General features: G+C 59.1%; 2 protein-coding genes across 3 annotated transcripts in view; one reads left to right on the forward strand and one right to left on the reverse strand.

The window, feature by feature from the left end:
* Nucleotides 1–3,500: 3,500 nt before the first annotated feature.
* On the forward strand, nt 3,501–5,797 carry PRXL2B (peroxiredoxin like 2B; the record flags this gene model as incomplete). Its single annotated transcript, XM_080693132.1, has 7 exons — nt 3,501–3,563; nt 3,682–3,886; nt 4,210–4,261; nt 4,822–4,885; nt 4,972–5,047; nt 5,259–5,377; nt 5,762–5,797. The coding sequence occupies 7 exons, from the start codon at nt 3,501–3,503 to the stop codon at nt 5,786–5,788; spliced, it is 606 nt and encodes a 201-aa protein (XP_080549258.1). The 3' UTR covers nt 5,789–5,797.
* A 1,624-nt stretch (nt 5,798–7,421) lies between these two features.
* MMEL1 (membrane metalloendopeptidase like 1) overlaps nt 7,422–26,275 on the reverse strand; it is a gene marked incomplete at both ends in the record, with an annotated part of 34,527 nt that continues 15,673 nt past the window's right edge. Inside the window, 22 exons of one of the 2 annotated variants that reach the window (XM_080691837.1) lie at nt 7,422–7,521; nt 7,743–7,819; nt 8,044–8,139; nt 8,511–8,576; nt 8,684–8,817; nt 9,184–9,303; nt 9,695–9,753; nt 10,028–10,131; nt 10,489–10,572; nt 10,877–10,975; nt 11,710–11,838; nt 12,663–12,756; nt 13,071–13,207; nt 18,515–18,604; nt 18,689–18,823; nt 19,251–19,316; nt 19,850–19,968; nt 20,570–20,665; nt 22,575–22,655; nt 22,870–23,031; nt 23,907–23,966; nt 24,425–24,502. In XM_080691837.1, coding sequence (XP_080547963.1) covers nt 7,422–7,521; nt 7,743–7,819; nt 8,044–8,139; nt 8,511–8,576; nt 8,684–8,817; nt 9,184–9,303; nt 9,695–9,753; nt 10,028–10,131; nt 10,489–10,572; nt 10,877–10,975; nt 11,710–11,838; nt 12,663–12,756; nt 13,071–13,207; nt 18,515–18,604; nt 18,689–18,823; nt 19,251–19,316; nt 19,850–19,968; nt 20,570–20,665; nt 22,575–22,655; nt 22,870–23,031; nt 23,907–23,966; nt 24,425–24,502 — 2,186 coding nt within the window. The remainder of the gene's footprint in view (nt 7,522–7,742; nt 7,820–8,043; nt 8,140–8,510; nt 8,577–8,683; nt 8,818–9,183; nt 9,304–9,694; nt 9,754–10,027; nt 10,132–10,488; nt 10,573–10,876; nt 10,976–11,709; nt 11,839–12,662; nt 12,757–13,070; nt 13,208–18,514; nt 18,605–18,688; nt 18,824–19,250; nt 19,317–19,849; nt 19,969–20,569; nt 20,666–22,574; nt 22,656–22,869; nt 23,032–23,906; nt 23,967–24,424; nt 24,503–26,275) is intronic. The other variant, XM_080691838.1, reaches the window with a different exon arrangement.

A 26,275-nucleotide genomic window follows, 5' to 3' on the forward strand; every position in this document is an offset into this window, starting at 1 on the left:
CCATCAGCAGAAGGGACCAGCTAAACAAAACTGCTGACGTCAAACACATGCAAGCAGGCCGCCCAGGGCAGTGACCCCAGCGAGGCCACTCTGTGAGATCTCCTTGGCTTCTCATGCCCGTGAGGTCTCCGTTTGGAGGGCCTCTCTCAGGCCCTCCACGTCCTGCAGGTGTGCCAATAACGCGAGGCCCTGAGCACCCTCCACCAGAAGCCGCTCAGGGTTGAGTGTGCCCTAAGAACTCTGGAGAGACAGAGAGAGCAAACTCTCTACTGCCACAGCAGACTCGGGCTGCCCAGCAGCAAGGATGCCCAGTGTGTGTGTGTGTGTGTGTGTGTGTGTGTGTGTGTGTGTGTGTGTTTTCACGCGCGTGCGCATGTGCAGCCCCCGCTGGGCCCACCCCTGGACTGTGGGGCAACACACAGAGGCCCAAGCTGCCTACAGCACCACAAAGGATGAAGTCCTTTGTCTCTGACCCAGGAGCCCCGTGTCCTCTGTCAGCACCCGTGCCACGGTAACGGGTTAGCGTATTCCCACACGGGGCAGCGCCCTCAGAGGAAACACACTTTCTTGTCTTCCCAACACTCACCTGAGCACACAACTACTTCTGGCCAACGGCACGTGAGCAGAAGTGCTGTGTCCCAGTTTCTTCTGCCTTACCTTTCTGCCAGGAGAAAGGCATGTTTCAGAGAGCCCTGGCTCCCTTAGCCTGGATTTCAGAATGAAGGAGGCAGAGGAGCAGAGCCTGCTGCCACTGAGCAGGAGGTCACATTTGGTTGCTGATTGACTGAAGCTCGGGGTCATTTGTTACTGAAGCAAAACCCAGCAAAGCTGACTGATACACCATGGGTAGACAGGTTTGTGGATGGATAAAAGGAGCTGTCCTCTGAGGATGCTTGTACTTTTCTATTTATATGTTACACTTTAATAAAAGTGGATACATTTGCCTGTTTACCTTTAGTTGGATGCCATGTTAAAATTAAAAAGATGTCACACCAGTCAGGCTTGGTGGTACAGTACTGGGGGGTTGAGACAGAAGGATTACAGGCCAGCCTCAGCAACTTAGAGAGACTGCTTCAAAATAAAAAAAGAAAAGGTCTGGGGTACTTGGAGGAAGAATGTCTCTGGGTTCAATCCCCACTAAAAAAAAAAAAAGAAAAAAAAAGAAAAAAGAAAGAAAGAAAAAGGGAAAAAGAAAAAAAGAAAGAGGAAAAATAAGAGAAGATGAGGACTGGGGATGTAGCTAAGGAATTTGACAAAGACCGTATTAAAATTGCTCTTCTCCCTTATAATTTAGCTGCTGTGTTAAGTGAGGTTAGTCAAGCACAGAGAGAAGGGACATCTGTTTTCTCTAATATGCCCAAGCTAGGGAGCAGTGGTAATACCAGAGGGCCTCCAGATGATGGAGGGGAAATCTCAGCAAAGCTTGGATGGAAGGGTAGGAGAGGAAGAAAGCTGAGGTTGTTCAATGGAGGAGCTCCATACGAGTATGTGTAATAGCATAAATACAACACGATTAACCTGGACACTCTCTATTGGGGGGGAGGGAGAGGGAGGGGGAAGGCATGAAGCACAATGTAAATGTACACCACTCTCAATATGTTCCACTTATAAAAAATAAAATTAAAATAAATAAATAAATAAAATAATTTAGCGGCTGTCCCCCAACTTCCTATTCTTTGTCCAATGAAACACATCCCAGCCTCTCGGGGGCCGGGATGGAGCTCAGTGGCAAAGCATCTGCTCTGCAGGTGTGGCGCTCTGGGTTCGATCCCCGGTTCCAAAAAAGACAAAAAAAGAACCCCTTAAAAAAAAAAAAAACTAAGAACAAACAAATGGCCTCTCGTTTCTTTGGGTCTTCATTGCCTTAGGAGTGCTCCCATGCCCCATAAAAATTTGCAGTAGGCACAACTGAATGTTTTTCTCCTGTCGATCCATCTTATGTCAGTTTAATTTTTGAGTTCACCAAGGATCCCAAGAAAATAGAGGTGTTTTGCTAAGAATCTTGCTAAGTTGCTGAGGCTAGCTTCAAACTTGTTGCTTGGCCTGTGGGCTTCCTGTTCTGCTCCTGCAGTAGAAGGTGCTGCAGGACCAGGGGCAGCAGAGGGGGGCCTTCCACCTCTTAGGTACTGGGGGTTAAACTGTACCCCAGCTCCAGCCCCTCTGTAGCCGCAGCCGCCGCCTCCTCCTCCTCCTCCTCCTCCTCCTCCTCCTCCTCCTCCTCCTCCTCCTCCTCCTCTTTTTCTTGTACTGGGGATTGAAACCAGGGGCATTCTACCTCCGAGCTATACTCCCAGCCCTATTTTATTTTTTATTTTGAAACAGGGTCACCCTACCTTGCTGAGAATCTTGCTAAGTTGCTGAGGCCGGCTTCAAAGTTGCCATCCTCCTGTCTCAGCTTCCCAAGTCCTGGGATCACAGGTGCACGACACTGGGCTCTCACTTTCTTCTGAGATGGCTGCCTGCTTCCTGGCTTCTGAGAGGGCGGCAGCCCTCCTCCACAGACCTGCCTGTCCTCTGGCTGCTGCGCTGCTGGCTTCTGGAGCTGCCGCCTCTCCCCCAAGGCCCTGGGTCCTCGTTCCTGCTCCTGCTGCTCAGCCTTCCTGCTCTTCCTGCCTCCTTTACCTGGGAGGTGAGTTCCCTTCCCCTTTGATCTAAGAGGGCTCCTGCTTTCCTGTCTGGATCTTCAGCCCCCACGGCTCCTGGGTCAGTCCCAGGCGCCCTCCTCTTTACCATCTGCTTTACCATCTCTTCTGGGGATCCTGTGGGCAGTGTGGTGAAGCCCTTTCTTCTTCTTGCTGGGCCCCTCTGCAGGTGTCTGCGGCTTAGAGGAGATGCCGATCCCAGCGGCAGACACCCTCTGCCTGTCTGGCCGGGCTGCCCTGGTGGGATCTGCTCGGGGTCAGGCCGGGCCTGGCTCTGGTCCGAATTCAGTGACATGAGAGGTATCACAGGGCCAAGTGACAGAAGGAGCAGGACACCCGCCCCAGGAACCACATGAGCAGCACTTTTAGTGTGGCCTGCCCTTCTCTAGGTCCATCCAACCCCAAAGTTTGGGAATTAAAAGCTGATATGAACCTGGCATGAGACGGACACTATTTCATGATTAAAGACAAATCGGGGCTTGTCCTTGAGACAACGCTACCAGGGATTTTCAAGTAGCGCCCCAACAAAGTAAAGAGTAGGCCGGCTCAGGGCACTCTGCGCAGGCGCTCTGCGCTCAGAAAGCCGCCCCTCTCTGCCTGCGGCGCCATTGGCCAGCGGCTCATGCATATGCAAACGAGAGACGCCCAATTGCATCCGGTCCTCTGCTTTGGGACCGGCGTCGGGAGGCGGGGTCGAGCCGATCTAAGAGCGTACCGGATGGGGGCGTGGCCCGGACCCCGCGTGACCTCTGGGGCGTGGCCGGGGCGTGGCCGGGGCGGGCCGAGTGAGTGAGCTTGGCCCAGGAGCTGAGCGCAGCGGGGAGATTGGGCCGCGATCCCCGGCATTTGACGGTCGCCATGAGCACCGTGGACCTGGCCCGTGTGGGCGCCTGTGTCCTGAAGCATGCTGTGACCGGGGAGGTAGGCCCGGCGGTGGGGGGTCCTGCGGGGTCCAGTGAGGCCGGGGGGGGGGGCGCAGAGCCGGGAACCCGCGGGCGCGGGGAGGAGGCCGGGCCGCCCCTGACCGCGGCGCCCGCAGGCGGTGGAGCTGCGGAGCCTGTGGCAGGAGCAGGCGTGCGTGGTGGCGGTGTTGCGGCGCTTCGGCTGCATGGTGTGCCGCTGGATCGCCCGGGACCTCAGCGGCCTCCGGAGCGCCCTGGACCAGCACGGCGTGCGCCTGGTGGGCGTGGGGCCCGAGACCTTGGGCCTGCAGGAGTTCCTGGACGGAGGCTACTTCTCCGGAGGTGCGACCCTTCTCCCACACGGGCGGCTGCCCTGGCCAGCCCTGGCCGGCCCTCTCCAGGTGCATGCGCAGGGGCCCTCCTCTCCTGCAGCCTCCCCGCCCCATATTGTGCCCCGCATTCCTGCTTTTCCGGCTCCGCGGGTCACCTCTGGGTCTCAGCCCCTCCTGGACAGTGGGGACACGGCCCTACCCTACTACTCTTGGTCCTGGGTGGCGAGCTGGGCAACCCTAGTGGGCAAGGGAGGGGAGTCAGGGTGCACGATGGCGACCCTGGGTGTGGCCAGAGTGGGGCCTAGGGTGCACTACTGTGGCTTCCCTTTGCAGAGCTCTACCTGGATGAGAACAAGCAGGTTTATAAGGAGCTGGGCTTCAAGCGGTAAGCTGTGTCTGTGGGGGGCAGTGGGGGGCAGAGGGGCCTGGTGTCCACCGACCCCTAATTCTTGCTCTGCCCTCTGCTCACTCTGCCCCAGGCAAGCTGACCCTAGTGTCTTCTTGGTGTTAGTGCTTGTAATGGGTTTTCCCACCCAGGCCTCCACTCAGCGGGCAGCACCCAGATGGCCGGAGGGGTTTGGAGCCCAGTCTCTCTCAGTGGCTCTCCCAGCCCTCTGGTGCTGCACACTGCCAGCCCTGATTGGCAGCACCAACTGAGCCCGATCCCTGGGCACACTCAGCCCGACCTGCTCCTTATGCCCCAGATCTTCTGTGGGGCCCCGGGCCAGTCATTCCTGGGCTGGGTGCCCTTTGACTCCAGCAGCTGCTCCTGGTGGGGCTGGGTGCTGACCCAGCAGTCTGGTGCAGGTTTTGAACTCCCGGTGAGGTGAGTGGGTGGGGCAGGGCCCGATCTGGAGCTGGTCTGTGCATCTGCTGGGGAACAGGGCAGCTTTGGGGCTTGGCCGACACCAGAGTGCGCGGACCAGAGAGCCGGTGTCTTTGCAGGTACAACAGTCTGAGCATCTTGCCAGCCGCCCTGGGGAAGCCCGTGCGTGACGTGGCGGCCAAGGTTTGTGATGGCTGGGGTCACACAGGAGGTGGGGGGTGGCGGGGCGTCCTCCAGGACGGACTGTGGCCCTGTGATCTTCCTTCCAGGCCAAGGCTCTTGGCATTCACGGGAACCTGTCTGGGGACCTACTGCAGAGTGGAGGGCTGCTGATTGTCAGCAAAGGTGGGTGCAGAGGGGCTCCGGGGCCGTGTCCTCCGTGCGAAGGCCTTGCAGAACTTGGCGCTGCACCTTGGCAGTGTGGCCCGGCCCTGCGTGTGGGCTTGGCACGGTGGGGCTGTGGCTCGGCTGGCTGGCCTCCCCTCCCTCCTCCCTGACACTGGTGTCAGGTGTGGTGGCCTCCCAAGGGGCCCTCACCACCTGGCTGCTTCTCCAGGTGGAGACAGAGTGCTGCTTCACTTCATTCAGAAGTCCCCGGGCGACTATGTCCCCCAGGAGAACATCCTGCAGGCTCTGGGCATCTCTGCAGAGGTCTGCAGCAGTGAGCCACCCCAGGTGAGCAGAGAGGAGGCCGCCGCCTGCTGCAGACAGCCCCCGCACTCCCCTGGGGCATGGGTGGCCCTTGGAGGTTTGTGTCATTACGCCCTTGGCAGCCCCAGGATGTATGTTACAGGAAGGCAGTGTAGCCAGCCCGGCAGAAAGAGCTGGGCCCTCCCTTGCGGGTGGTGGGCTGCACAGGGCTGTAGGGTGGAAAGAAGGCTATCTTCTAAGAGGGCTGAGGCGTCCCTGCTGGGCTTAGGGTGGTCCTGTGGTTGACCTGGAGGGAGGGGAGGGGCCCAGGTCAGGCTTGCTCCTGTGTTTAGCATGCCCCCTTCTCTGTTTGGGTGGGCGGCCCCTGGGAGTGTGGCCGGCCTGACGGGGCTCCTTGTGCCCCTGCAGTGTGATGAGGAGGTGTGCAGGAGGTGATAGCCCTGACCTTTGTGGAGCTGGGGGTGTCTGGAGTGCCCTCCTGGAGTGCTGGGCCTCGGACCAGAGGAGTCGTGGCGCTGCTGGGCCAGGACTCTGGACCTCAGCTTGCTCTCGGGGCAGCAATGAGTCACTGAAACTAAAGTCCCTAGCTGAGCGTGGTGCTGCACGTCTGCAGTCCTGGTACTTGAGAGGCCAAAACAGGAAGGTTGGAGGTTCAGGACCCGCCTCAGCAATTTACTGAGGCTCCCAGCAACCAAGTGAGATCCTGTTTCAAAATAAAGAATAAAAAGGGTTGGGGTCGGAATGCCCCTGGGTTCAATTCCCAGCACCACACAGAACAGAACAAAATAAACAACAAAGCTGGTTTCTCTGCAGTGTGTTTCTTCCCTGGCTCAGCGCCTAGAGGGGCAGCCCCGAGAGGGCGCGGTGCAGCCTTCCTGCCGTGATTTGCTGCCTTCTGGAGGGGACTTAGCCTCCCTGCAGACTTCAGGCCCCTGACACGCTGGGCCCAGGGGCACACTCAGCTCTCACGCCCAGCCGTTCCTCTCATACGGCCTCGGGTCTTACCCACTTCTGACTGAGGCCCAGGACGCAGGCCAGGGAGATGGAGGGGTGGGACAGGCTGTGGCCCCAGATCCCAGCACAGCTGGCGACATGGGTAGGTGGGAGTGTTTGTGTTTGGGGGACCTGGGGGGATGGTTTTGACTCCACCTGGTAAACTTGGTGGACCTTGAGACTCAGGAACCATGCCCTGCGGCAGAAGGTCTTTTTGTGTTTTTGTCCAGAGAACCATTACACTCTACTGGAGCAGCCTGCTGGCTGGCCTGGGAGTCCCGTTCCCAGGATGGGATGCCTAATGGGTCCAGAGCAGGACTCACCAGCTCTCCCTCCCATGTGGGGGTGGCGGGGCCCCCTCTGTCCCCCCTTCCTCCTGTCTCAGGACTCTTTGGTCCCAGTGGGCTCTGATGACCTCAGCACTTCTGTGGTCCAAGCTAGGTGACCACAGTGTCTTCTTGCCCCTCCCACCTGCAAGCCAATGGTCGTTGACCAGTGCAGACAGGTGATGGGCCCCTTTGCAGTCCAGTCCCTCCTCTGGCTTCCAGCTTCCCCGCGGCAGTCCCCAGGCCCCTTCAGCCCCTCGGCCACCTCCAGCCTCAGCCTCAGCCTTCCCCCCACCCCCCCAGCCAGGCCCCCGCCCATGACACATCTGAACCTGAAGGTCACGGCCAGGCCCCAGCCCTGGGAGGCCTGCCCGGAGCTCCCACCTGGCCTGTGTGCCCGAGGATACTGCCCCGGCTTCCTACACAAATGAGGCAGAGGCAGCCGCCTTTCAAGTGTTTACTTAGCTCAGGTCTGAAGCTTGTAGACATTTGGTAACAACTCGCTTTAGAGAGCAGGTGGAAGACAGTGGACCGCGTCTACAGGGCTGCGATGGGCCCTGACCCTCGTGGGTGGGTGCAGAGGGGGCACCGTGCTGGGCACCACTCGCCTGGGTGCCAGGTGGTGACTGCGCTCCGGGCTGGCGCGGAGGGTACAGCAGCCACCCGGCACAGCGCTCACTGGGTCTCCGTGCGCTGTGCCCTCTTGGTGCGGACACTCCCGGGTGGAGTACGGCGTGGCTGAGCCTTGGCTACCAGACTCGGCATCGCTCCTTGGGGTGCATGGGGGTTCCTTTGGCGCAATGGAAGGCCTTGGCGAAGGCAGCCAGGTTCTGCAGCGAACCTAGCACCCTGCAGAGGGGCGATTAAGCGGGGCGGCAGAGACGGGCTCGGGGCTGGGGCTGGGGTGAGGGGCTGGGCAGGGCCACTTGCCTGTACTCGGGGCTGGGGCTGGGGTGAGGGGATGGGCAGGGACCACTTGCCTGTACTCGGGGCTGGGCTGGGGTGAGGGGATGGGCAGGGCCACTTGCCTGTACTGGGGCTGGGGTGAGGGGATGGGCGGGGCCACCTGCCTGTACTTCAGGGGACTGTGGACATCGGTTTTGATGGACTGGAGCGCGAACTCAGGCCGGTAGGACCCGCACCACACCTGTGGGAGCATGGGGACGTGGCTACAGGGCTGTGGGGCTAGAAGGGGCCCCGCGGTCGGGGCTGGGTTGGGGAGCAGTCCCCACCAGCCCAGGCTGTTCTTCCTGGGTGGGGAGAGGGAAGCCTGCAGGCCCATTGGTCAGGTTCTGGGGGCTGCCAGCCCGTGGGGGGCTCTCTGAGGTCACGGGGGTGGAGTCGTGGTGGGGCCAGGGCAGTGGCTGCTACCTGGGCATAGTTGACGAAGAAAAGCTGCTTGTAGGTCAGATCCAGCCCGGGCAGCTGCTGGTCCCTGCCGCCTTCAGCTCTCCACTTGAGGTAAGCCTGCGGGCCAAGTGGCTGCTGGGCCTGGCCAGGCGCGAGCCAAGCCTCTGGGGTCCTGCAGTCTCCATGGAGTGGGGGTCTGGATCCGGGGCCTAGCCCAAGTGGGGGCGCTGCTGCTGCAGCTGAGGACACTCAGCACCTCGATTCCTCAGCGTCCTTGCAAGTGCTCACACCAGCAGGGTCTTGTGGGGCCTCGGATCACCCACCCTGAGTGAGCTGGTGCCCAGGGCTCACCCGCTTGTGAGGCTTGAGGGGTTGCTGGGGCTGGTGGACATGTGGCCTCCCCACCAGCCCAGGCTGGGAGGCGCCTGGGGGCGGCGCTCCTCCCTGTGCAGTTCCCCTGTGCACGGGCCCTGGCTGCTGGCACCCACCTTGTACGCCTGGCGCACCCCACCGTTGTCCGCAATATTCTCCCCGAGAGTGCTGAACCCATTCACCTGCACACAGGAGACAGGATGGGGGCAGCCCCGGCCAGGCGCCCGCTGTCCCATGGTGTCAGGCCGGGAAGGAAGCGCGGGGCAAGCACAGAGCTGGCGGCACTCACGTTCTGCTGGTCCGCCAGGTCCCAGGAGTAGTTGCTGTACTGGTAGACCATGCACTCCGACTGCTCCCGAAAGTGCTGGGCCGAGAAGTTGCTCCACCAGTCCAGCATGTTGCCGTTCTTGTCGAAGTTACGGCCTGGCGGGCATGCGGGAGCACCGTGCCCACCCCGTCCAGCAGAGGCTGGCCCAGGGTCCCGCTCTCCTCACACCTCCGCCGGCCAACCCCGCATCGGGAGCTAGCAGTTCCCGGGCAGAGACCAAGCCCCGCAGAACATCAGGGGGCTGGTGGGGATACCATGTCGAGGGGCCACTCAGCCCCCACGGAGGGCCAGCTCCCGTGGTTTCCTATGCCACCATCCCCTCCCAGCTCTGGAGTCTAGGTCCTGGGGTTCCGAGCACTGGACACAGGGCTGCCCTTGGGAGGTCCCGGGTGCTCCGTGGAGGCTCAGGGTGCGCGTGGCCCGCGGGTGCAGTGCTGACCTGGTCCCCGGGCAGCCCTTACCGTTGTCGTCAAAGCCGTGTGTGATCTCATGGCCGATCACCATCCCAATGCCCCCAAAGTTCAAGGCCTGTGGCTGCTCCTTGCTGAAGAAGGGCGGCTGGAGGATCCCAGCTGGGAACACTGTCCCCAGGAGGGGCAGAGAATAAACTATGAATGGGCACATCTGTGTGCCAGCCCAGGTGGGCACCTCCAGGCGTCCCGTCACCTGCTCGCGTGGCCTGGGAGGTGGATGTTAGGACTCCCGCCCACTCGCCATGTAGAGATGGGGAAACAGAGCCCGAGAGGGCAGGGCCAGATGTGGGGCCTTGCTGGCCCCCTTCCCGTCTTCTGCACGGCCCTCGGGGAAAGGCCCTTGTGGGCCCACCTGCGTCCCTCCCGACCTCCTCTGAGGGGGAGAGGCTGGGCCTGCCCTGCTCTGGGGACAAGCCGGGTGCCCCTGAGGAAGGGGTGGGTGGGGGCTGCGCGGTGCCTCTGGAGGGGCCGTGATGGGCAGGGGGAGGGGGTAGCGTACCAATCTGGTTTCGGTTTGGGGAGTAGAACGCGTTGACCACGGCGGCTCCGATGATCCAGCTGCAGTGAACATACAGGTAGCTTGGAGCCCGTGTCTGCAGAGGCCTTCCCTCGGCCCTCCCTGCCCTGGCTGACCAGGGCTGCGCCCAGGAGGCCCCGTCACAGTAGTCTTGCCCAAGCAGGGCCCTGGCTCCCCTCTGAGACCCCAGGAGCAGGGCAGGCTGGGGGTTTCTGGGACAGGCAGGTACAGTGTGCCTGGCTGGGGGCATGGGCCAGCCTCAGTGGGCACACAGCCCCCTGCCCCGCGGGGAGCCCTGCAGGCCACACCACTCACAGATTCTGGTCCACCTTTTCCCGAAGCTTCTTGAGGCTCCTCTGGGCGCTGGCCCTGAGATTCTGCAGCCCATTCTCAAAGTACAGGTCCTCCGAGAAGTTCAGCTACGGGAGAGGGGCAGTCATGGCCAGTGCTGGGGCTGGGTCCTCGGGGGCCAGGGGAGGGCTCGAGGGTGGCTGGGAGGGGCCTCAAAGCTGGCCAGGCAGTGGGGCATGAAGCCTCCAGGGTCTGGGTGCAGGCGTGCGGGTGGGTGGGGGGCACCCTGGCCCTGGGTCGATGTCACTCAGAACACCCTCCTGGCCCTTTGGGACCTGTTCTCCCATCCACAGACAGGTGGTGCTGGAGTGGCCCCAGGGCTTGGGAAGGTGGCCGCGGGGCACCTAGCACAGGGCACCCCTCTGGGCCCGTTTCCCTGGGGTAGAGGGTAGGCACAGCTGCGGGGCACTGTGGGTGGGGCGCACGCTGGAATACTCCTCGTCCAGGTGCACGTTCCGCTCCTCCAGGATGTAGTCGGGGTAGCCGATCTGCTCCCGGATGTTCATGGCCTGGGGGAGAGGGCGGGCATGTGGGAAAGGGTAAGGCCCTCAGACCGCCCTGCGGATACCAGGGCCTGGCAGCCAGGCCCCAGCGGGGTCATGTGATTGCTATTTGTCCCTAGGTCCACAGGACAAAGGGGATGGGGCCTTGCCCCGGGGCCGCTGCGGCGACATTGGTTCCTGGGGTGGGGGCATTTCCCAGCCCTGGCTGCTCTTCTTTCTTCCCTCCACCCTCAGCTTCCCTCTCTGGCTGGGGGTCCTGACCACAGGACTCCCGCGGGGACTCTGGCCCCCGCGCTCACAGGACACTCACCTTCTCCCGGGCCTTCTTCTTGGACTCCTCGTCCATCCAGCTCAGCTCGTCCAGGGTCTCCACGAACACTGTTCGTACTTTATTGATGAGCTCTCTGACCTGGGGGGGCACCCTGTGTCCCAGGCTCTTCCAGGGGACCCGTGGCCAGCATTTCTGGGGCTTTTCTGCGGGGCTGGTCTGGAGCACCTCTGGGCGAGGCTGCCCAGCTGGGGGCCTCCCGGGGGTTTGGCGTTGGTGTGGCAGTGACCCCGGTTCAGTCCTTCTGATATTTGGATCCTTGTAAGATGAAGGGATTCCCTACGTACAATTGTGTGTGTGTGTGTGTGTGTGTGTGTGTGTGTGTGTGTGTGTGTGCGGTACTGTGGATGGAACCCAGGGGAGTTCTACCTCAGAGCTATACCCCCAGACCTATTTTTTACTCTTTATTTTGAAACAGGGTCTCACTGAGTTGTAAAGGGCCTCACTAAGTAGCTGAGGCTCTCTGAGAACTGCTATCCTCCTGCCTCAGCCTCCCAAATGCTGGGATTACAAGTGTGCGCCACCACGCCCGGCTCCTACCTGTACAATCTGTGCCCTCCCTGGGGCGCCTGCCGTGTCCAGGGCTGGGGGCCAGGGGTCAGGCATAGGGTGGGCCCCCTTTGGCCTCCCCCTATCTGGTGGGCACTATGGCTAGTTTGTGCCACTCTGGGTGCCACCGGGCATGGACCTCTGCTGAGGGCTCATGGCCTGGGTGCAAGCGGGAGTCACAATGTGGGCAGGCCGCCGTGACTCGCTTCCTCCAGTCATGGGCCGGTGCCCCTGCAGGAGGCTGTCCCAGGCAGCAAGGCACCCACCATGTTCTTGCTTTCTCCGGGGAAGGCCTCCTTGACGTAGAGGAAGCCCACCGCGCTCTCCATGTTGCTGTTGACGTAGCTGACGCACTCCCGCCAGCGCGCCTCCTCCACCGTGGTGCCGTACAGCGCCTGGCGTGTTTGATGCCGGCTTGCTCACTCCGTACTTCCCAGGATCTGCTTCCCTGGGCCCTAGGTTCATGAGCTGAGCAGACCTCCCACAGCCCCTTCGCCCCACGCCTCAGGGTGCCCAGCAGCCAGAGGGGCCACGCCCGACTCAGAGACATCCCTCTGCCTGCTGCCAGGATGCAGGGGGCGGCTGTGGGGTTTGAGAGCGCGCCCACCCAAGCTGGGAGCTGGGCCCTTACTGGAGGGAGTGCTCCTTACTGGAAGCAGTGCGGTGGTTCTACTTGGCCCTGCCCTCCCTCGATCTGGGGCACGCTAGGGACCATGCCCATCCTGGCCACCAGTGCCGGGGCCCGTTTCCCAGCGCTCCGTGGTGATAAGGATGCCTGCCTGCCATCCCCAGCAAGGCGAGGATGCAAAATGGGACCCTGTCCCCATCAGACCTGGCCCCAGATGCCAACCGGCCCAGAGCGGGCTCCGCCTGTATCCAGCTGCCCCTTCTGGGCTGCGGGATTCCCTGCGTCAAAGAGGCAGGCGTGGCACCCTCTCTGGCCCAGCCTCTGGGCCTCCTGCCTGCTCCTGCTTCTCGGCCTCCACACTGGACGTTTCTGCTCCCTGGACCTTCGTTGCCTCCAAGGGCAAATGCCGCAGCAGCTTGCCGCCCTGTCCCCGCTCTTGTCGCACTTGCTGGTTTGAATGGGGCAGGCTTGGGCTATCCCAAGAGGGCAGGTGTGGGATGGTGGCTCTGCCCCCAGCGCTGGCCTCGCTTAAACCGAATGATCGAAGGCCTGGCCCGGCCAGGGCAGCAGCCTCCACCGTGGGGCGCTCACCTTGCGATAGTTCACCCGCGCCTCCTTGAATCGCCGGCTCAGGCTGCTGATGCGGTCCAGCACCAGGCGCCAGACCAGGTAGTTCTGCATGGTCCTGGGGCGGGAGGCAGGGAAGGGGCACAGGTGGGCGCTCTCTGCCAAGTGAGGGGCCATGGCCCGGCTGGCAGGTTCTGCCTTGTGCCGAGGTTTGGGAGCAGGAGAGGCCTCTGAGAATCAGCCTGCCTGTCCCCCACTGCGTGGTGCCCTCACACCTCCACCGCGGGCCCCACTGGTTACTGAAGTGCAACCTCCCCGTCCCTCGCCCCCTGAGAGTATGTTCTGGGTGTGGTCCTCGCTCTTGAGCTGGAACTGTGTGTGGAGGAGTGGGGCAGAGATGCTGAGGCCCCGGGGCCCCTCCCCGGCCCCAACCTGGCAGAGTAGATGCTGATGATGTCTTCGAGATTCTGCAGATAGGGGATACCGTAGACCACCACCTCCTCGTTTGGCCGCAGCTCTATTTTGACGGAGGACAGCACGGTTTGTATGAAGAGAGTCCAGTTAAATCCCTGGAGGAGGAGGAGGAGGGGTTGGAGAGAGACCATTCCTGGGCATCCAGGAAACCCAGCCCGCGGCGAATACTCAAAAAAGTGGGAGAGGACTTGCACGCAGATCAGGAAATAGTGGTGACCTTTCTGCGGGGCCTGCAGGCTGAGAAAAGGGCAAGTGCAGATGCCAGTCGGTCGGAGAGACTGTGATGGTGAGCATTTCTGCAAAAGCCCAACTCAGTCAAGAAGACAAACGAAGCAGAAGATATAAATAGTTCTAAGGCAAAATAGACTGAATCCTCAATTTGAAGTGTTCCACAGAGATTCCCCGGTGTGTCTGTCCATAGCATGCATTTTTTTTATTTTGCGGCACTGGGGATGGAACCCAGGGGCATTCTACTTCCGAGCCACACCCCCCCCCAGCCTTATTTTTTATTCTTTTTATTTTGAAACAGGGTCTCACTAAGTTGCAGAGGATTCACTAAGTAGCTGAGGCTGGCTACGAATCTGCGATCCTCCTGTCTCAGCCTCCCAAGTACTGGGATTACAAGTGTGCGCCACTGTGCCCGACTTCATATCATGCATTCTATCTGACTTTTTTTTGTGTGTGTGGTACTGGGGTTACTGGAAACCCTTCTGCCTCTGAGCTACACTCCCATACCTATTTTTATATTTTTTTTTATTTGGAAACAGGGTCTCCTAAGCCAGCGCGCACGGCTGGCTTTGAGCCTGAGCAATCCTCCTGTCTCCGCCTCCCAAGCGCAGGGATTACAAGCGTGCGCCACCATCCCCGCTCTATCTGACATTTAAAAACATTCTGCCGCCGGGCGTGGTGGCCCATGCTTGTAATCCCGTGGTGGCCCATGCTTGTAATCCCCACGCTTGGGAGGTGGAGACAGGAGGATCGAGCTGGTTCGAAGCCATCCGCGCTGGCTTAAGAGACCCTGTTTCCAAATAAAAATATTAAAAATAGGTCTGGGAATGTAGCCCAGAGGTAGAAGGGCTCCCAGGAACCCCAGTACCACAAAAATAAAATAAAATAAAATAAAAATAAAAACATTCTGTCAATCTTACTCAGACTTTCCAGGGAGAAGAAAAGAGGAAATCCTTTTCAACTTGATTAATGAGGCCAAGAGAAGCATAATGCCAAAATAAGAATGTTATAAGAAAATAATAACCAGTGCCATTTATGATCAGATCCAGAAATTCTAAACAAAGTATTAGCAAAGAAAATTTGGCTATACCAATATAAAATCACAATCATACACACATAGCAATATAAAATCACAAGCACATTTATTTAAGGAGTAAAGTTGAATGCCACATTTTAAAATAAAACCAGTATAACAAACCAGCACAATGGAATAAAGGAAGAAAATTGCATGATAATTTTACTAGATGCAGAAAGGGCATTTAGTAAAATGTGTTAGTTGGGCATGGTCGCACACACCTATAATCCCAGTACTTGGGAGGTAGAGATAGGAGGATCACATGTTCGAGGCCAGCCTCAGCAATTTAGTGAGACCCTGTTTCCTAATTTAAAAAAAAATAGAGCTGGGGCATAGCTCAGAGGTAGAACACCCACACACACAAGGAAAATCAATGAATATCTGTTGCAGTGCCAAGCCTGAGGGCCACCCAGGCAGGCACAAGTCTGGCTCAGACCAGAGTGAAGCTAGCCTGCCCTAGCAACGACGCACACACAAACTGCACCGCCACAGAGTTGGATGGGGAGGCTGTGACTGCCGTCTCCTCTCGGGACCATCACTCTGTTCACTGTCATGACTTCGTGGCTCCATGCAGTAAGGCACAGGGCGGAAAAAAAATCAACAGGGGTCGGCAGGGAAACCTTCACACAGTCCTCACAGATGACACGATTTCGTGTGGATACAGTCTGAAAGGATCTACAGATAATCGTGGGAGTGATAAGCAGGCTGAGTGGAATTGCTGTCTACAAGGTTGGCATTTCTGTGTGTCAGCCACAAGAGCGAAGATAAATCACACAAGGGTGCCATCTGCAATAATATAGAAAAAGCAAACACGGGAGGATAGACCTCCTAAGAGCTATGCGAGACCCTGGAATAACCGCAAGACCCAGAAACTCAAGAAAACATAGATAAACCTTAGCACATAGCAGACTCGTGGGTCGAAGACTCAGCGCCAAGGGCCAGCCTCGCTCAAGTCATGCGCAGATTCAGGGCAATTCCTATCAGAGTCCCAGTGGGTGTTCTATGGAGTTGGCAAGTTGATTCTAAGTTTTATCTGGAAATGCAAAGGTCCCGGAAGAATGAAGACAATCTTGAAGAATGGAGTTGTCAGTTGTCAGACACTGAAGCTTATTAGTGACCTGTGGCAAAGAAGGTGGCGGCCCAAAGATAGACAGACAGACAGACAGATGATAGATAGATAGACAGATAGATGATAGATAGACTGACCAATGAGACAAGAGCTCAGGAGCACGCACGCACACACACACACGCACACGCACAGGCACAAACACACCTGATGTACAGTGGCACACAGGCCAGCGGTTAAGGCGAGTGTCTTATCAACAAATGGTTGTTGGCTTATCTGGAATCCGTACAGAAGAAGTCCCTACATCTCACCATATCTGCGAACTCAACTCAAGGTGAGCCAGGCATAGTGGCGCTCACCTGTGATCCCAGAACTTGGGAGGCTGAGGCAGGAGGATCACAGGTTGGTGGCCACAGCAACTTAGGGAGGCTCTCAGCAAGTTAGCAAGACCCTGTTTCAAACGGAAAAATAAAACAGGGCGAGGGGTGTGGCTCCGAGCTTCACTATCACCACCAACAGGATAACTCAAGGTGGATGGCAGGCCTAGACGGCCCTGAGGGTAGGCAGAGCTTCTGAAACAGAGCACCAAGAACACTGGCCGCAAAGGAAGGCTGCTACGCCTTTGATGTTGATAAACTGGACTGTTTCAAAACCTCCTTGCAATCGCGCAGGTTCGAAGCCAGCCGCGTGTGCTGGCTTATGAGACCCTGTTTCCAAATTTAAAAAAAGTATAAAAAAATAGGTCTGGGAGTGTAGCCCGGAGGTAGAAGGGCTTCCAGGAACCTCAGTACCACCAAAAACAAAACAAAACAAAACCTCCTTGCATGCCGGGCGTGATGGCGCACGCTTGTAATCCCCGCGCTTGGGAGGTGGAGACAGGAGGATCGCGCAGGTTTGAAGTCAGCCACGCTGGCTTAAGAGACCCTGTTTCCAAATAAAAATTATAAAATAGGTCTGGGAGTGTAGCCCGGAGGTAGAAGGACTTCCAAAACTCCCAGTACCACCAAACAAACAAACGAACAAACACCTCCTTGTAAATACAAAAACAGCCGGGAGAGAGAAAGCCAGGCTGACCCTGGGGAGGATGCGAACACCTGGCCAAGGGCTAGCATCCAAAATAGATACGCCAACAAGAAAAGGCAGACATTTCGCAAACAACTGGGTGAGACCTCACACGAGAGGCCAGCCGCTGGGCAATCTCCAGGAGTTGGTGCCAGCATCAGCAACGCTGAGTTGACTCCAGATGAAAAGACACCATACACCCACTGGAAGGGCCAAGGAAAATGGTGGGCGTCACGTAGGCCTGGAGTGTGACCTTGTGAACGACTCTGGAGAGAAGGGTCTGGCGTCACCTACGGCAATCGAAGGCAGCACGTCTGCCCTGGGCACCACTCCTGGTACACCGCGGAATGCACCATGGGCCCAGACACAAGGGTCAGAGTGACCGAGCTTCATTACCCAGGAAAGTATAGAACTGGACCCACCAGTTGATTGCTAATAGGGGCAGTATTAATTGCTAACAGGAACACGCTTTCATACTCAGACAGAACAATAAAATCTTTCTTTCTCTAAGCTGTCAGCCAAGAGCTGCAGCCAAGGTTGACTCTGGTCAGCTAAAAGTTGACTATTATTCCTATTAAACACTGAATGTTAAAACACAGACACCTACACTTGGAAAAAAGAACTATATAGACTTTTTTTTCCTCGGGTCTGGGGATGGAACCCAGGGGTATTTGACCTCCAAGCTACACCCTCTGCCCTATTTTTTATTCTTTATTTTGAAACCGGGTCTCACTGGGTTGCAGAGGGCCTCACTAAGTAGCTGAGGCTGTCCGCGAACCATGATCCTCCAGTCTCAGCCTCCCAAATGCTGGGATTACTATATAGACTCTTAACAACAGTTTAGACTAAAGTTAAAGGATAAAAAGCAAGCTATATTAACCCGCTATTAATTACTAATAACACAAAACAATTATAGCTCCCCAAAGCTCCATACTTTAAAGGACTATATTCCTGTGTCTCTTTTATTATAAAACAAGTTTTCAACATAATAACTTCTATCAGGGAGGAGAAGCTGAGAACTCGCCAAGGACACAGGTGGACAATACATGCTTTAAACTTTAATAAAAATAAAGCCAAAAACAAAGCGGACTTCTACCATGCAGCCCCCTGACCTTGCAAGCCAAGTAACACATTTTCATCAGCAATGTCAGGCCGCTGTCCCTGTGAGGGTGGGCAAAGGAGGCCAAGAGAAAAGGCTCACACAGCGGAGATAACTGGCTGGCCTGCACCTGCTTTTGGTGGGAAAAGAGGACTACTGGCTAAGCAGGATGGGAGGAAGGAGATGATGCGTTCTTATAAAAAGTGTCCTGTGTTCAGAGACCTCAGTGTCTTCTTTCAAGGCACTCCACTGCGTGCCTCTGATGGGGTGCTTCCACTGCTCTGCCCCTTTCTACCTTGTAATAATAAAACTGCTTACGCTCGCAGCAGTGCATTTCTGGCTATGATTTCTAAACGAGCTAAGAACAAGAACCCACGGCGACATCCCAGACTGTTAGGGCAGCCCAGGTGGAGTGAACTGGGACAGGAGGTTCCGTTCCTTCCTGCACTGTCGTTCTCCCTGGCTCGGTTTCCTACATGGCTGCTATGCTCAGACCTGCATAACTCCTACCCCTCCTGGGGAGGAGGCCCTTGGAGCAGTGGGCCACTTGGGCAGAGCCAGAGTGGGCTGAGCCACCACAGGGCTGGGGCCAAGGCGGGCAGGGCCCACGTGGCTTTCAGGGAGGGCGTGGGAGCTGTCACCCTGGGGGTCAGAGAGAGCGGCCTCTGTTTCCTGATAGACTGGCGTTACCAACACATCTCATGGACAGGATGGGGCGGCTGTCCCGGGTGGCAGGTGGTGCCTGCTGTCCTCCTGGGATCAGCTATCACGCCACAGGTGTCTGTGGCATGGTTCTTTCTCAGGCTGGAGCTGCAGGAGAGGGCAGTCCCTACCCGGCCAGCGCGAGCCTCCGGAGTGAGCCTGGGCCTCACCTTCAGGTCAAACCTGTACTGGAGCTCCTCCAGGTCCATCCTGTGGTATAGGGCAGTGACATCGTGCCTCTCCTCCTGGGGCGCCGTGGCCTGCATGGGGGCTGGGGGTCACATAGGGGTGGGCAGCCGGAGCCCGGCCTGAGACCCCTGGCCCCGGCCCCAGCCCCGCCTCACGTTGGCCAGGTGCGTCTCCAGCTTCAGCACCTGTACCATGTCCTCCTGCACCAGCTGGCTGTCCTTGGGGAGGTTCAGGTCGTTCCGAAGCATGGTGGCTACCGACATCATGAACTGCAGGTAGGCCTCCTGCACCTGGGCCAAAGGACGGTGGGTGGGGCTGGGCAGCCTCCGCCGCCGGGGCCACCACGGAGCGCTCTGTGGGGTGGGTGGGCGCGTGACATGGCGCAGGCCCCAGGAAGCTGATCTACCAACCTCAGCGGGGCTCTGGGACTCAGGCAGTGCTGAACGGGAACTCCCTGTCCCCTAGACCATGAGCACACTCCTGGAGGCACCCCGCATAGGGTCTGTGTGCTCCCCACACCCTGGCCACCACACCAGACCGCTCAGGGCTGCACTCTGGTCCCAACTCCACCCCTCTGTCCCGGTGGCCCGTTTCCCCCGCCTAATGGGAAGCTGACTGCAGGAACCAAGAGCCAGGGATGAGACGGAGCACTGGGCCCAGCAGGCCCCGCGTTGTGGGAGGGGGCTGGGCCCAGCATCTGGGTAAGGCCCCGCTCACCTTCTGGTTGTTGCCCTCATTGAAGTAGTACTCGCGGGACGGCATGCCCAAGGTGGGCTGGTCTATCTGGAAACACAGAGGGTGTGACCCTGGGCCAGGGGCTGGGGCTCCCACAGCCTGGCTGCTCCTCTACCCCCGGACCATGCCTAGCAGGACACTGTGTCCCTACAGGGTGGCCGTGGCACCGTGCTACCCTAGGAGCGCACGCCTGCAATGAAAGCCAGGGAGACGCGGCCTGGGGAGGGGCTGGAGCTTCCTGCAGGGCCTTCTCAGAATGGCGCCCACAGACGTGTGTTTCCCTGAGCCTTCCAGCTGTGGCTGGTGCATCCCTTTGAGGTCAGGCTTCCTGCTCTGGGGCCAAAGGCTGCACTGTCCAGGAGAGCCAGGCTGGGCACGGCTGCCCCACTGAGCAGAACACGGTCCAGGAGCCCCAGAGGAACCCTACTCAGCGCAGCCTGTCCCCCAAGCCTCAGACACATACAAGGGCCAGAAAGCCCAGGCCCTGGGAACACACTCAGGGTCCCCTGACCCCTGGCCGCCACTCTGGTCTGCTCAGGCCCCTGCGTTGTGAGCTCCTGGCCCCCGGGCGCGGCTCATACGTAGATGATATGGCGGCTGGAGTTCTGGTCGTCGTTCCAAATGAAGAGGTCGATGAGGACACGTCTGTTGAACTGCGTGTTCAGCACAGCCAGCTGCCGCTCCAGCTCCCAGTGGGGGCCTGGGGAGTCAGAGCCCACTCTGGGGGACTGGCAGGCCCCGGGGTTTCCGCCCAGCCCATGGCAGAGCCTGCTTCTACTTTGTAAGCCTGGAGCTCTAGGGCGCAGGGGACTGCCCAGCCCAGGGCCACGAGCTCACAGCGAGCCTTGGGGGCTGTGGTTGGCAGGTATGTGGTTGGCACATACGTATGTACAGATGTACAATAGGAGCTCAGAGGTTTACATCATATACACATGAATGCAAGCCACAGACTACTCCATGCATCACTTCAGCGCCCAGGTTGGAGGTAGTCAGGGAGGTGGGGACTCAGAGCCGGGGAGCCCCTGGGCCTGGGAGACTAGGGGCCCAGGAGGGACGCCTCTGCTGAGCCGCAGGGACAGCCCAGGAAGCCCTGTCATGATCTGCGCTGGCTCCCTGGCTCAGGCTCCCGGGACCCTGAGGTTGGCTCTGGCAGGGATGGGCTTCCTGAGAGCTGCAGCTGGAGGGGTGGTCAGCGGCCTGGAGCCAGGTGTGCAGCCTCCCTTGGAAGGCCAGGGCCCCAAGGAGTCCCAGGCTCAATGTCCACTTGTGTGTCCAGAGGCTGCCACCAGGCCTGGCCTTACCTATGGTCTCGTTCCACTTGTCCATGGCCACTGGCCAGCCTCCCACCACCTCTAAGATGTCCAGCAGGGGCTGAGAATCTCGCTTCTCGATCACACCTGAGAAGGTAAGAAGGGCGGCGGTGGTTCCCCAGGCTCCATGACACAGACCCAGGGGTGCCACATGCCCAGTACACGCCTCACACCGGCTCAGCAGCTTAGACGGCTGGACACTGGACACAGGCCTGAGAAGGGGCTGGCGCTTGACAGCACAAGTGCCCTGGGGATGGGAGGACGGGGGCCTGGGAGCTGGCAGCAGGTGAGCCAGCCTGGGTCAGCAGCAGGCCAGGCCAGAGTGACCAGCTACTACCACGTGAAACTCTAGGCAGCTCTGGGCGCACTGGGGGGTGGGACATCGCAGCGGTGAGGCTGCTGGCGGAACGTAAAATACAGCTCCTCCTGGGTGGTGCTCATTGAATGAGCAGCTTGGGAGAACTGCAGTTAAAAAAAAAAAAAGTACGGAGCCGGGCATGTGGCGTAAGCTTGTAATCCCAGGCTTCGGGAGGCTGAGACTGGAGGATCATGGTTTGTGGCCAGCCTCAGCTACTTTAGTGAGGCCCTCTGCAACTCAGTGAGATACTGTTTCAAAATAAAGAATAAAAAATAGGGCAGGGGGTGTAGCTCGGAGGTCGGAGGTCGAATGCCCGTGGGTTCCATTCCCAGTATTGCTAAAAAAAAAAAAAAAAAAAAAAAAAAAAAGTACTGAAAGCTACTGTGGAAATAAAGGAAAGCCGCCAAGCAGAGCGGCAGCGCCGGGGCCGGGCCAGCAAGTGGCTCGGCTGCAGGAGAAGAGGAAGGTGCCGCTGAGCCCCTGGGGACACCGTGGGGGCTGAGGAGGAGCAGGCCTCTTGTGGACCAGGGTGGGAGCACTGTGGCTCTCTCTGGAAGCAGAAACAAAAATTAGGGCAGGTGTGAGCCATAAACCAGCGCGGGGGTGAGCATCTGACCTGGGCCGGGTGGAGTTCTGGGCGCCGGCTGTGGCTCAGAACTCTGTTCCTGTACATGGACTGACCGCAGTCCTTTTGTGTATTTGGACTCTCAGGACAAAAACCAAAGCAAGGTGGGAACACAGGCGGCGCCTTTGCCTGGCAGGTGTCCACCAGACACGCCAACTTTCCCTTTCCGTGGGAGAGGACCACGGCGTGCCGGGCAGGGCCAGGGAGACTCTCCCACAGAGCCAGGCTCCAGTGGTCACACAGGTTCATCAGAGCACACTCTGCCTCCCAGGAGAGCTCGGCTGGACTGCGAGCCCAGCACAGGACCCCAGGTGCTGGTGCCCATGGCCAAAAGAGCTTAGTAAGAACCAGTACTGAAAATCTGCTCGCCACACACCTCCAATGCGCGCGCGCGCGCACACACACACACACACACAAATGCACATACACACACGAGACAGAAACATACTACACACATCCGCCATCCTCATATATACACATGCACACGCATGTATCCAGGCACAACACACAATCACACATCCACCACATACCTACATACACACAAAGGCACACACATGCACACACATGCACAATGCACATGTGCACACGAGGTACACACATGAGCATATGCACACATACACAATGCACACGAGCACTGCCTGTGTACACATACACTAGGAACACATAGGTATACATCATATACACATATAAATGCATGCCCTTACACATAACACACACACTGCACATGCCTGCGCTGTTTACTCATACATATGTGCACGCAGTTCACACACACATATGTGTATATACACACACACACACTTTCATGGACTTGCAGGCTTTCTGCTGTGCAGGACTGTGGCCTGGGTGTGAGCGATGTCACAGGGCAGCGGCAGTTACTCTGCTTCCCGGGGGCCATGGGGGTACAGCCCACAGCCCCGCTGTGCCGCAGGGGCTGCCGGGGTCCCGGGGCAGGATGGGCCCTGGCAGGCATGGCACCCGCTGGCCGCCCTCCGCGGCCCTTCCTGGCCACTCACTCTCGTTCATGCAGGAGCGGTACAGCATCTTGGCCTTCTCCACGGCCGGCCGGTCATGGACAGTGGAATTTTCCAGCACCGCTGCGGGCAGAGGAGGATGCTGGGCAGAGGCCTGAGGTGGCGGCTGGGGCCAGGGCCAGGGTCAATGGTCCCATAACCCCTGTGGCACCCGACCGGGGGGGCCCTCCCCGCAGCAGCTGGGCCGGCACCCCAGGGTTCCCAGTCCTCAAGGAGCTGGAGGCGGCCTCAGGGGGCGACACCCGGCCAGCCCAGGGAGGGCAGGCGCGCTCTCCACCTTTGAGGATGACCTCCAGCTCGTCCCGAAGGATGTCGAAGACGCTGTAGCGGGAGTTGGTCTCGGGGATGACGTGGCGCCGCAGCCAGCCTCCGCACGCATACTGGTAGAAGTCGTGACAGGGGTCGCTGGCCGGGTCCATGTTCTGCAGGATCCGTGCGGCTGCTCGCCCCAGGGTGTGGAGGAGGAAGAGGGGAGACCGAGCTGCAGATGGCCCCACAGTCGCTCTGGGCCTAACAGTCTCAGCCCTGGGGACTGGCTGTGGGAGATTCAGCTGCTGCTCTGTGCCCTGGGAGAGCGCGTCGCCCTCTCTGAGCTGCACTGGGGCCAGGAGCAACGGAAGTCACCGAGCCGAGCGGAAGCTCTATTTATATGCTCCTGTGGCTTCTCTGAGCCTCATTCTGGGGACTCCAGGTGTTAGGCCCAGGACCTGGACGATGGGTGCAGAGGGCGCCTGGCCCCGCCGAGGGCTCCGCGGTGGCCTGCCTGCCAGCTGGCACCCAGCACTCATGGTGCCCAGTCCCTGGGGAGGGGTGCTCTTACCTACCATCTGGGGCTTGTTAGGGGGTGATGCCGTGTCCTGGGAAACCAGAGTTTGGTGCTGGGGCTGGGGGCTCATGCTGGACCCCTCCTGGGACCCCCTCCAGGACCCTCCCTTGAATCCTGCTGGCCCCGGCCTGGCACCTTTGAGGCTGGGGCCTGGCAGAAGTTGCTCCGTGGGCTGCGGACCCAACAGGGGCAGACCCTCTCTGTGACCGCTCAGAAAATCCATGGCCTCAACTTTAGATACATTCCCAGAGAAAACATAACATGCTCATTTGGCCTTTCTGTAGCCGCAGACCAGAGCGCGGGGTCCTGGGAATCGGGGTGCAGCCCCTGGGCTTGGCAGCTGCAGGAGGAAGGCTGGCCCCGGGAGCCAAGGTGAGCCAGCCTTCCACCCCATGGTGCTCACCCAGCCGGGATGCCTTCTTTGGTCTCAGGCCGGTCTGAACCCCCAAACCTTGAGCAGGGCTTCCAGGCGTGGGGGAGGGGCTCACCTGCCATCACGCAGCCAGGGGTGGTGCAGACTTCGGTGGTCTTCCTGGGTTCTTGGATGGCTGCAGGCAGGAGAAGGAGTGGGGCGGGTCAAGGCGGGTCAAGGCGGGTGGGCGTGGCAAGGCATCGTGATGGGCGTGGCTGGGCGGGCTGGGTCGGTCCTCACTCCACCCGCAAGGATGGTCTAGCCCCTGCCTCCTCCAGTCCCTTCCAAGTGTGGCCTTAAGTGATGAGCGTCTATTTTGCTGCCCTGCAGTGACCCAGGAGCCTACAGCGGCCAGGGCCTCGGGCTGGCCTTGCCCCCCACTTTGCCTGGCAGCTCTCATGCCGTGGAGACCAACTTGCCGGGCCGCCCCCACCGGCCCAGTCCTACACCGGAGCACCTGTCAGGCCTCCAGGGTGGCGCCCAATGGTTCCCCAGGGCCAGTGAGCACCCCGCCGCAGCAGGCGCTCCCTCCCGTGGCAGGCCCAGTCCGAGCCCACCTTTTTGAGACTGGGTGTCAGGGAAGGCAAAGGCTACCTCGGGGTTCTCGTTTTACAATGGTCCTCTCTTCCTGGGAGAAGCGCAGCCGGCTAGAAAAGGGGGGCAGCTGCTTCCCTGGGGAGAAACACAGTACTCAGCTGCCTCCAGCCGCGGCTCCAGGTCCCCGGGGCTACCTGGACACCACGGGGGCCCTACGGTGCAGGGCTGCTGCGACCCTCACCCACAGTGAGGCTGGCCGCCAGGGAACCCGAGCCTTCTGGGGTCTGAGTGGGAGGAGCCTCTGCCCGCCCACAAGGCCCCACCCATCCTGCAGGGCCACACCCACTCCAGGGCAGCTGCTCTGCCTCCCACCAGGGAGGACCGGTAGTCTCAGTTAGGGTAAAGGAGGCCCTTCCCAGCCAGGCTGCCCCACCCTGCCCTGCCCACCCTCCCCAGGTGTAGTTGTGCAGCTGGTCAGCTTGGGGCTGGTCAGCTTGGGGTTCTCTGGGCTACATGTCAGCTGGCTGGAGGGGGCTGTGGGGAGCAGCAGGGGACTGCGGGCCAGGCCTGGCCTCCTTTAGACCTGGCTCTGGCTGGTCCCCCCCCCGCCCCCCCCCCCCTCCAGGCACACCGTCCTGGCAGGAAGGAGGGGCTGAGGGAGGGAGGCTCATCTGCTCAGCCCCAGGCCAAGAGAGGGCTTAGAAGGTGCTGGAAGCCATGAAAAGGTTGGGTACCGTTAGCGGAACCTTTGCCGATGTTAGGAGCCAGCCGTGGCGCTGGCTCTTGGCTCAGGTTTGAGGCCTCGGGGAGGCCCACTAGTGGGAACTGGAGGACGCTCTGCCTGATGGTACCCAGAGAGAAGTCTTCAAGCCCAAATCTGACTTCAGAGTAAGACAGCCTCTCTCAGGCAAGAACTGGAGGAGGAAATGGAGGGGCGAGAGGGTGCAGAGCCAAGGCACCCTCCCCCCAACTTCAGGAGCCCGGAACCTTGTGCTTCCGAGGCCCATGCCACAGGGAAAGAGTGGGCTAGGGCCAGGTGACCTCGGTGGCAGGGGTGAGCAGGGTGGGAAGGTTCCTGCAGGTGGCGGCTCCCACCTACCAGGACAGAGCGCTGCAGAAGCTAGGGTGCCAGGGCTTTGAGAAGCCCCCAGGGAGCTGGGGGTGTGAAGGCACCTGAAGGGACCCGATCAGGACGGATGAGCCCTTCCTGGGAGAGGAGGGGCAGACACACACACAAGGAGAAAAGGCAATTAAACGGAGAAAGGGTCAGCTTGCTTTCCCCTTCTTTCCTTCCTTCCTTCCTTCCTTCCTTCCTTCCTTCCTTCCTTCCTTTTTTCCAGTACTGGGGATGGAACCCAGGGGCACTCTACCTCTGAGCTACACCTCCAGCCCTATTTTTTATTATTTTAAATTGAAACAGGTTCTCACTAAGTTGCAGAGAGCCTCACTAAGTAGCCGAGGCTGGCCATGAACCTGCGATCCTCCTGTCTCAGCCTCCTTAGTACTGGGATTACAAGCGTGCACCACCACGCCCGGCTAAGGCTCGTCTTTTCAATAAGTAGCCCTAGGTGTCCACATGTGTGAACCGACTCAGGCATAGACCTTTCGCCTTACTCCAAAATTAACTCCAGATGAGCCACCACACGAGCTTCAAATGCAATACTATAAAATGTCTGGAGAACACAGAAGACCGTATTTGGACTTTTAAAATGTGACATAGTGCGCCGGGCGTGGTAGCGCACGCTTGTAATCCCCGCCTTGGGAGGCGGAAACAGGAGGATCGCGCAGGTTCGAAGTCAGCCACGCTGGCTTAAGAGACCCCGTTTCCAAAATTAAAAATAGGTCTGGGAGTGTAGCCCGGAGGTAGAAGGGCTTCCAGGAACCCCAGTACCACCAAATAAATAAGTA

The sequence above is a fragment of the Muscardinus avellanarius genome (genome assembly GCF_963383645.1).
Source record: "Muscardinus avellanarius genome assembly, chromosome: 3".
In the NCBI taxonomy this organism is placed as follows: Eukaryota; Metazoa; Chordata; class Mammalia; order Rodentia; family Gliridae; genus Muscardinus; species Muscardinus avellanarius.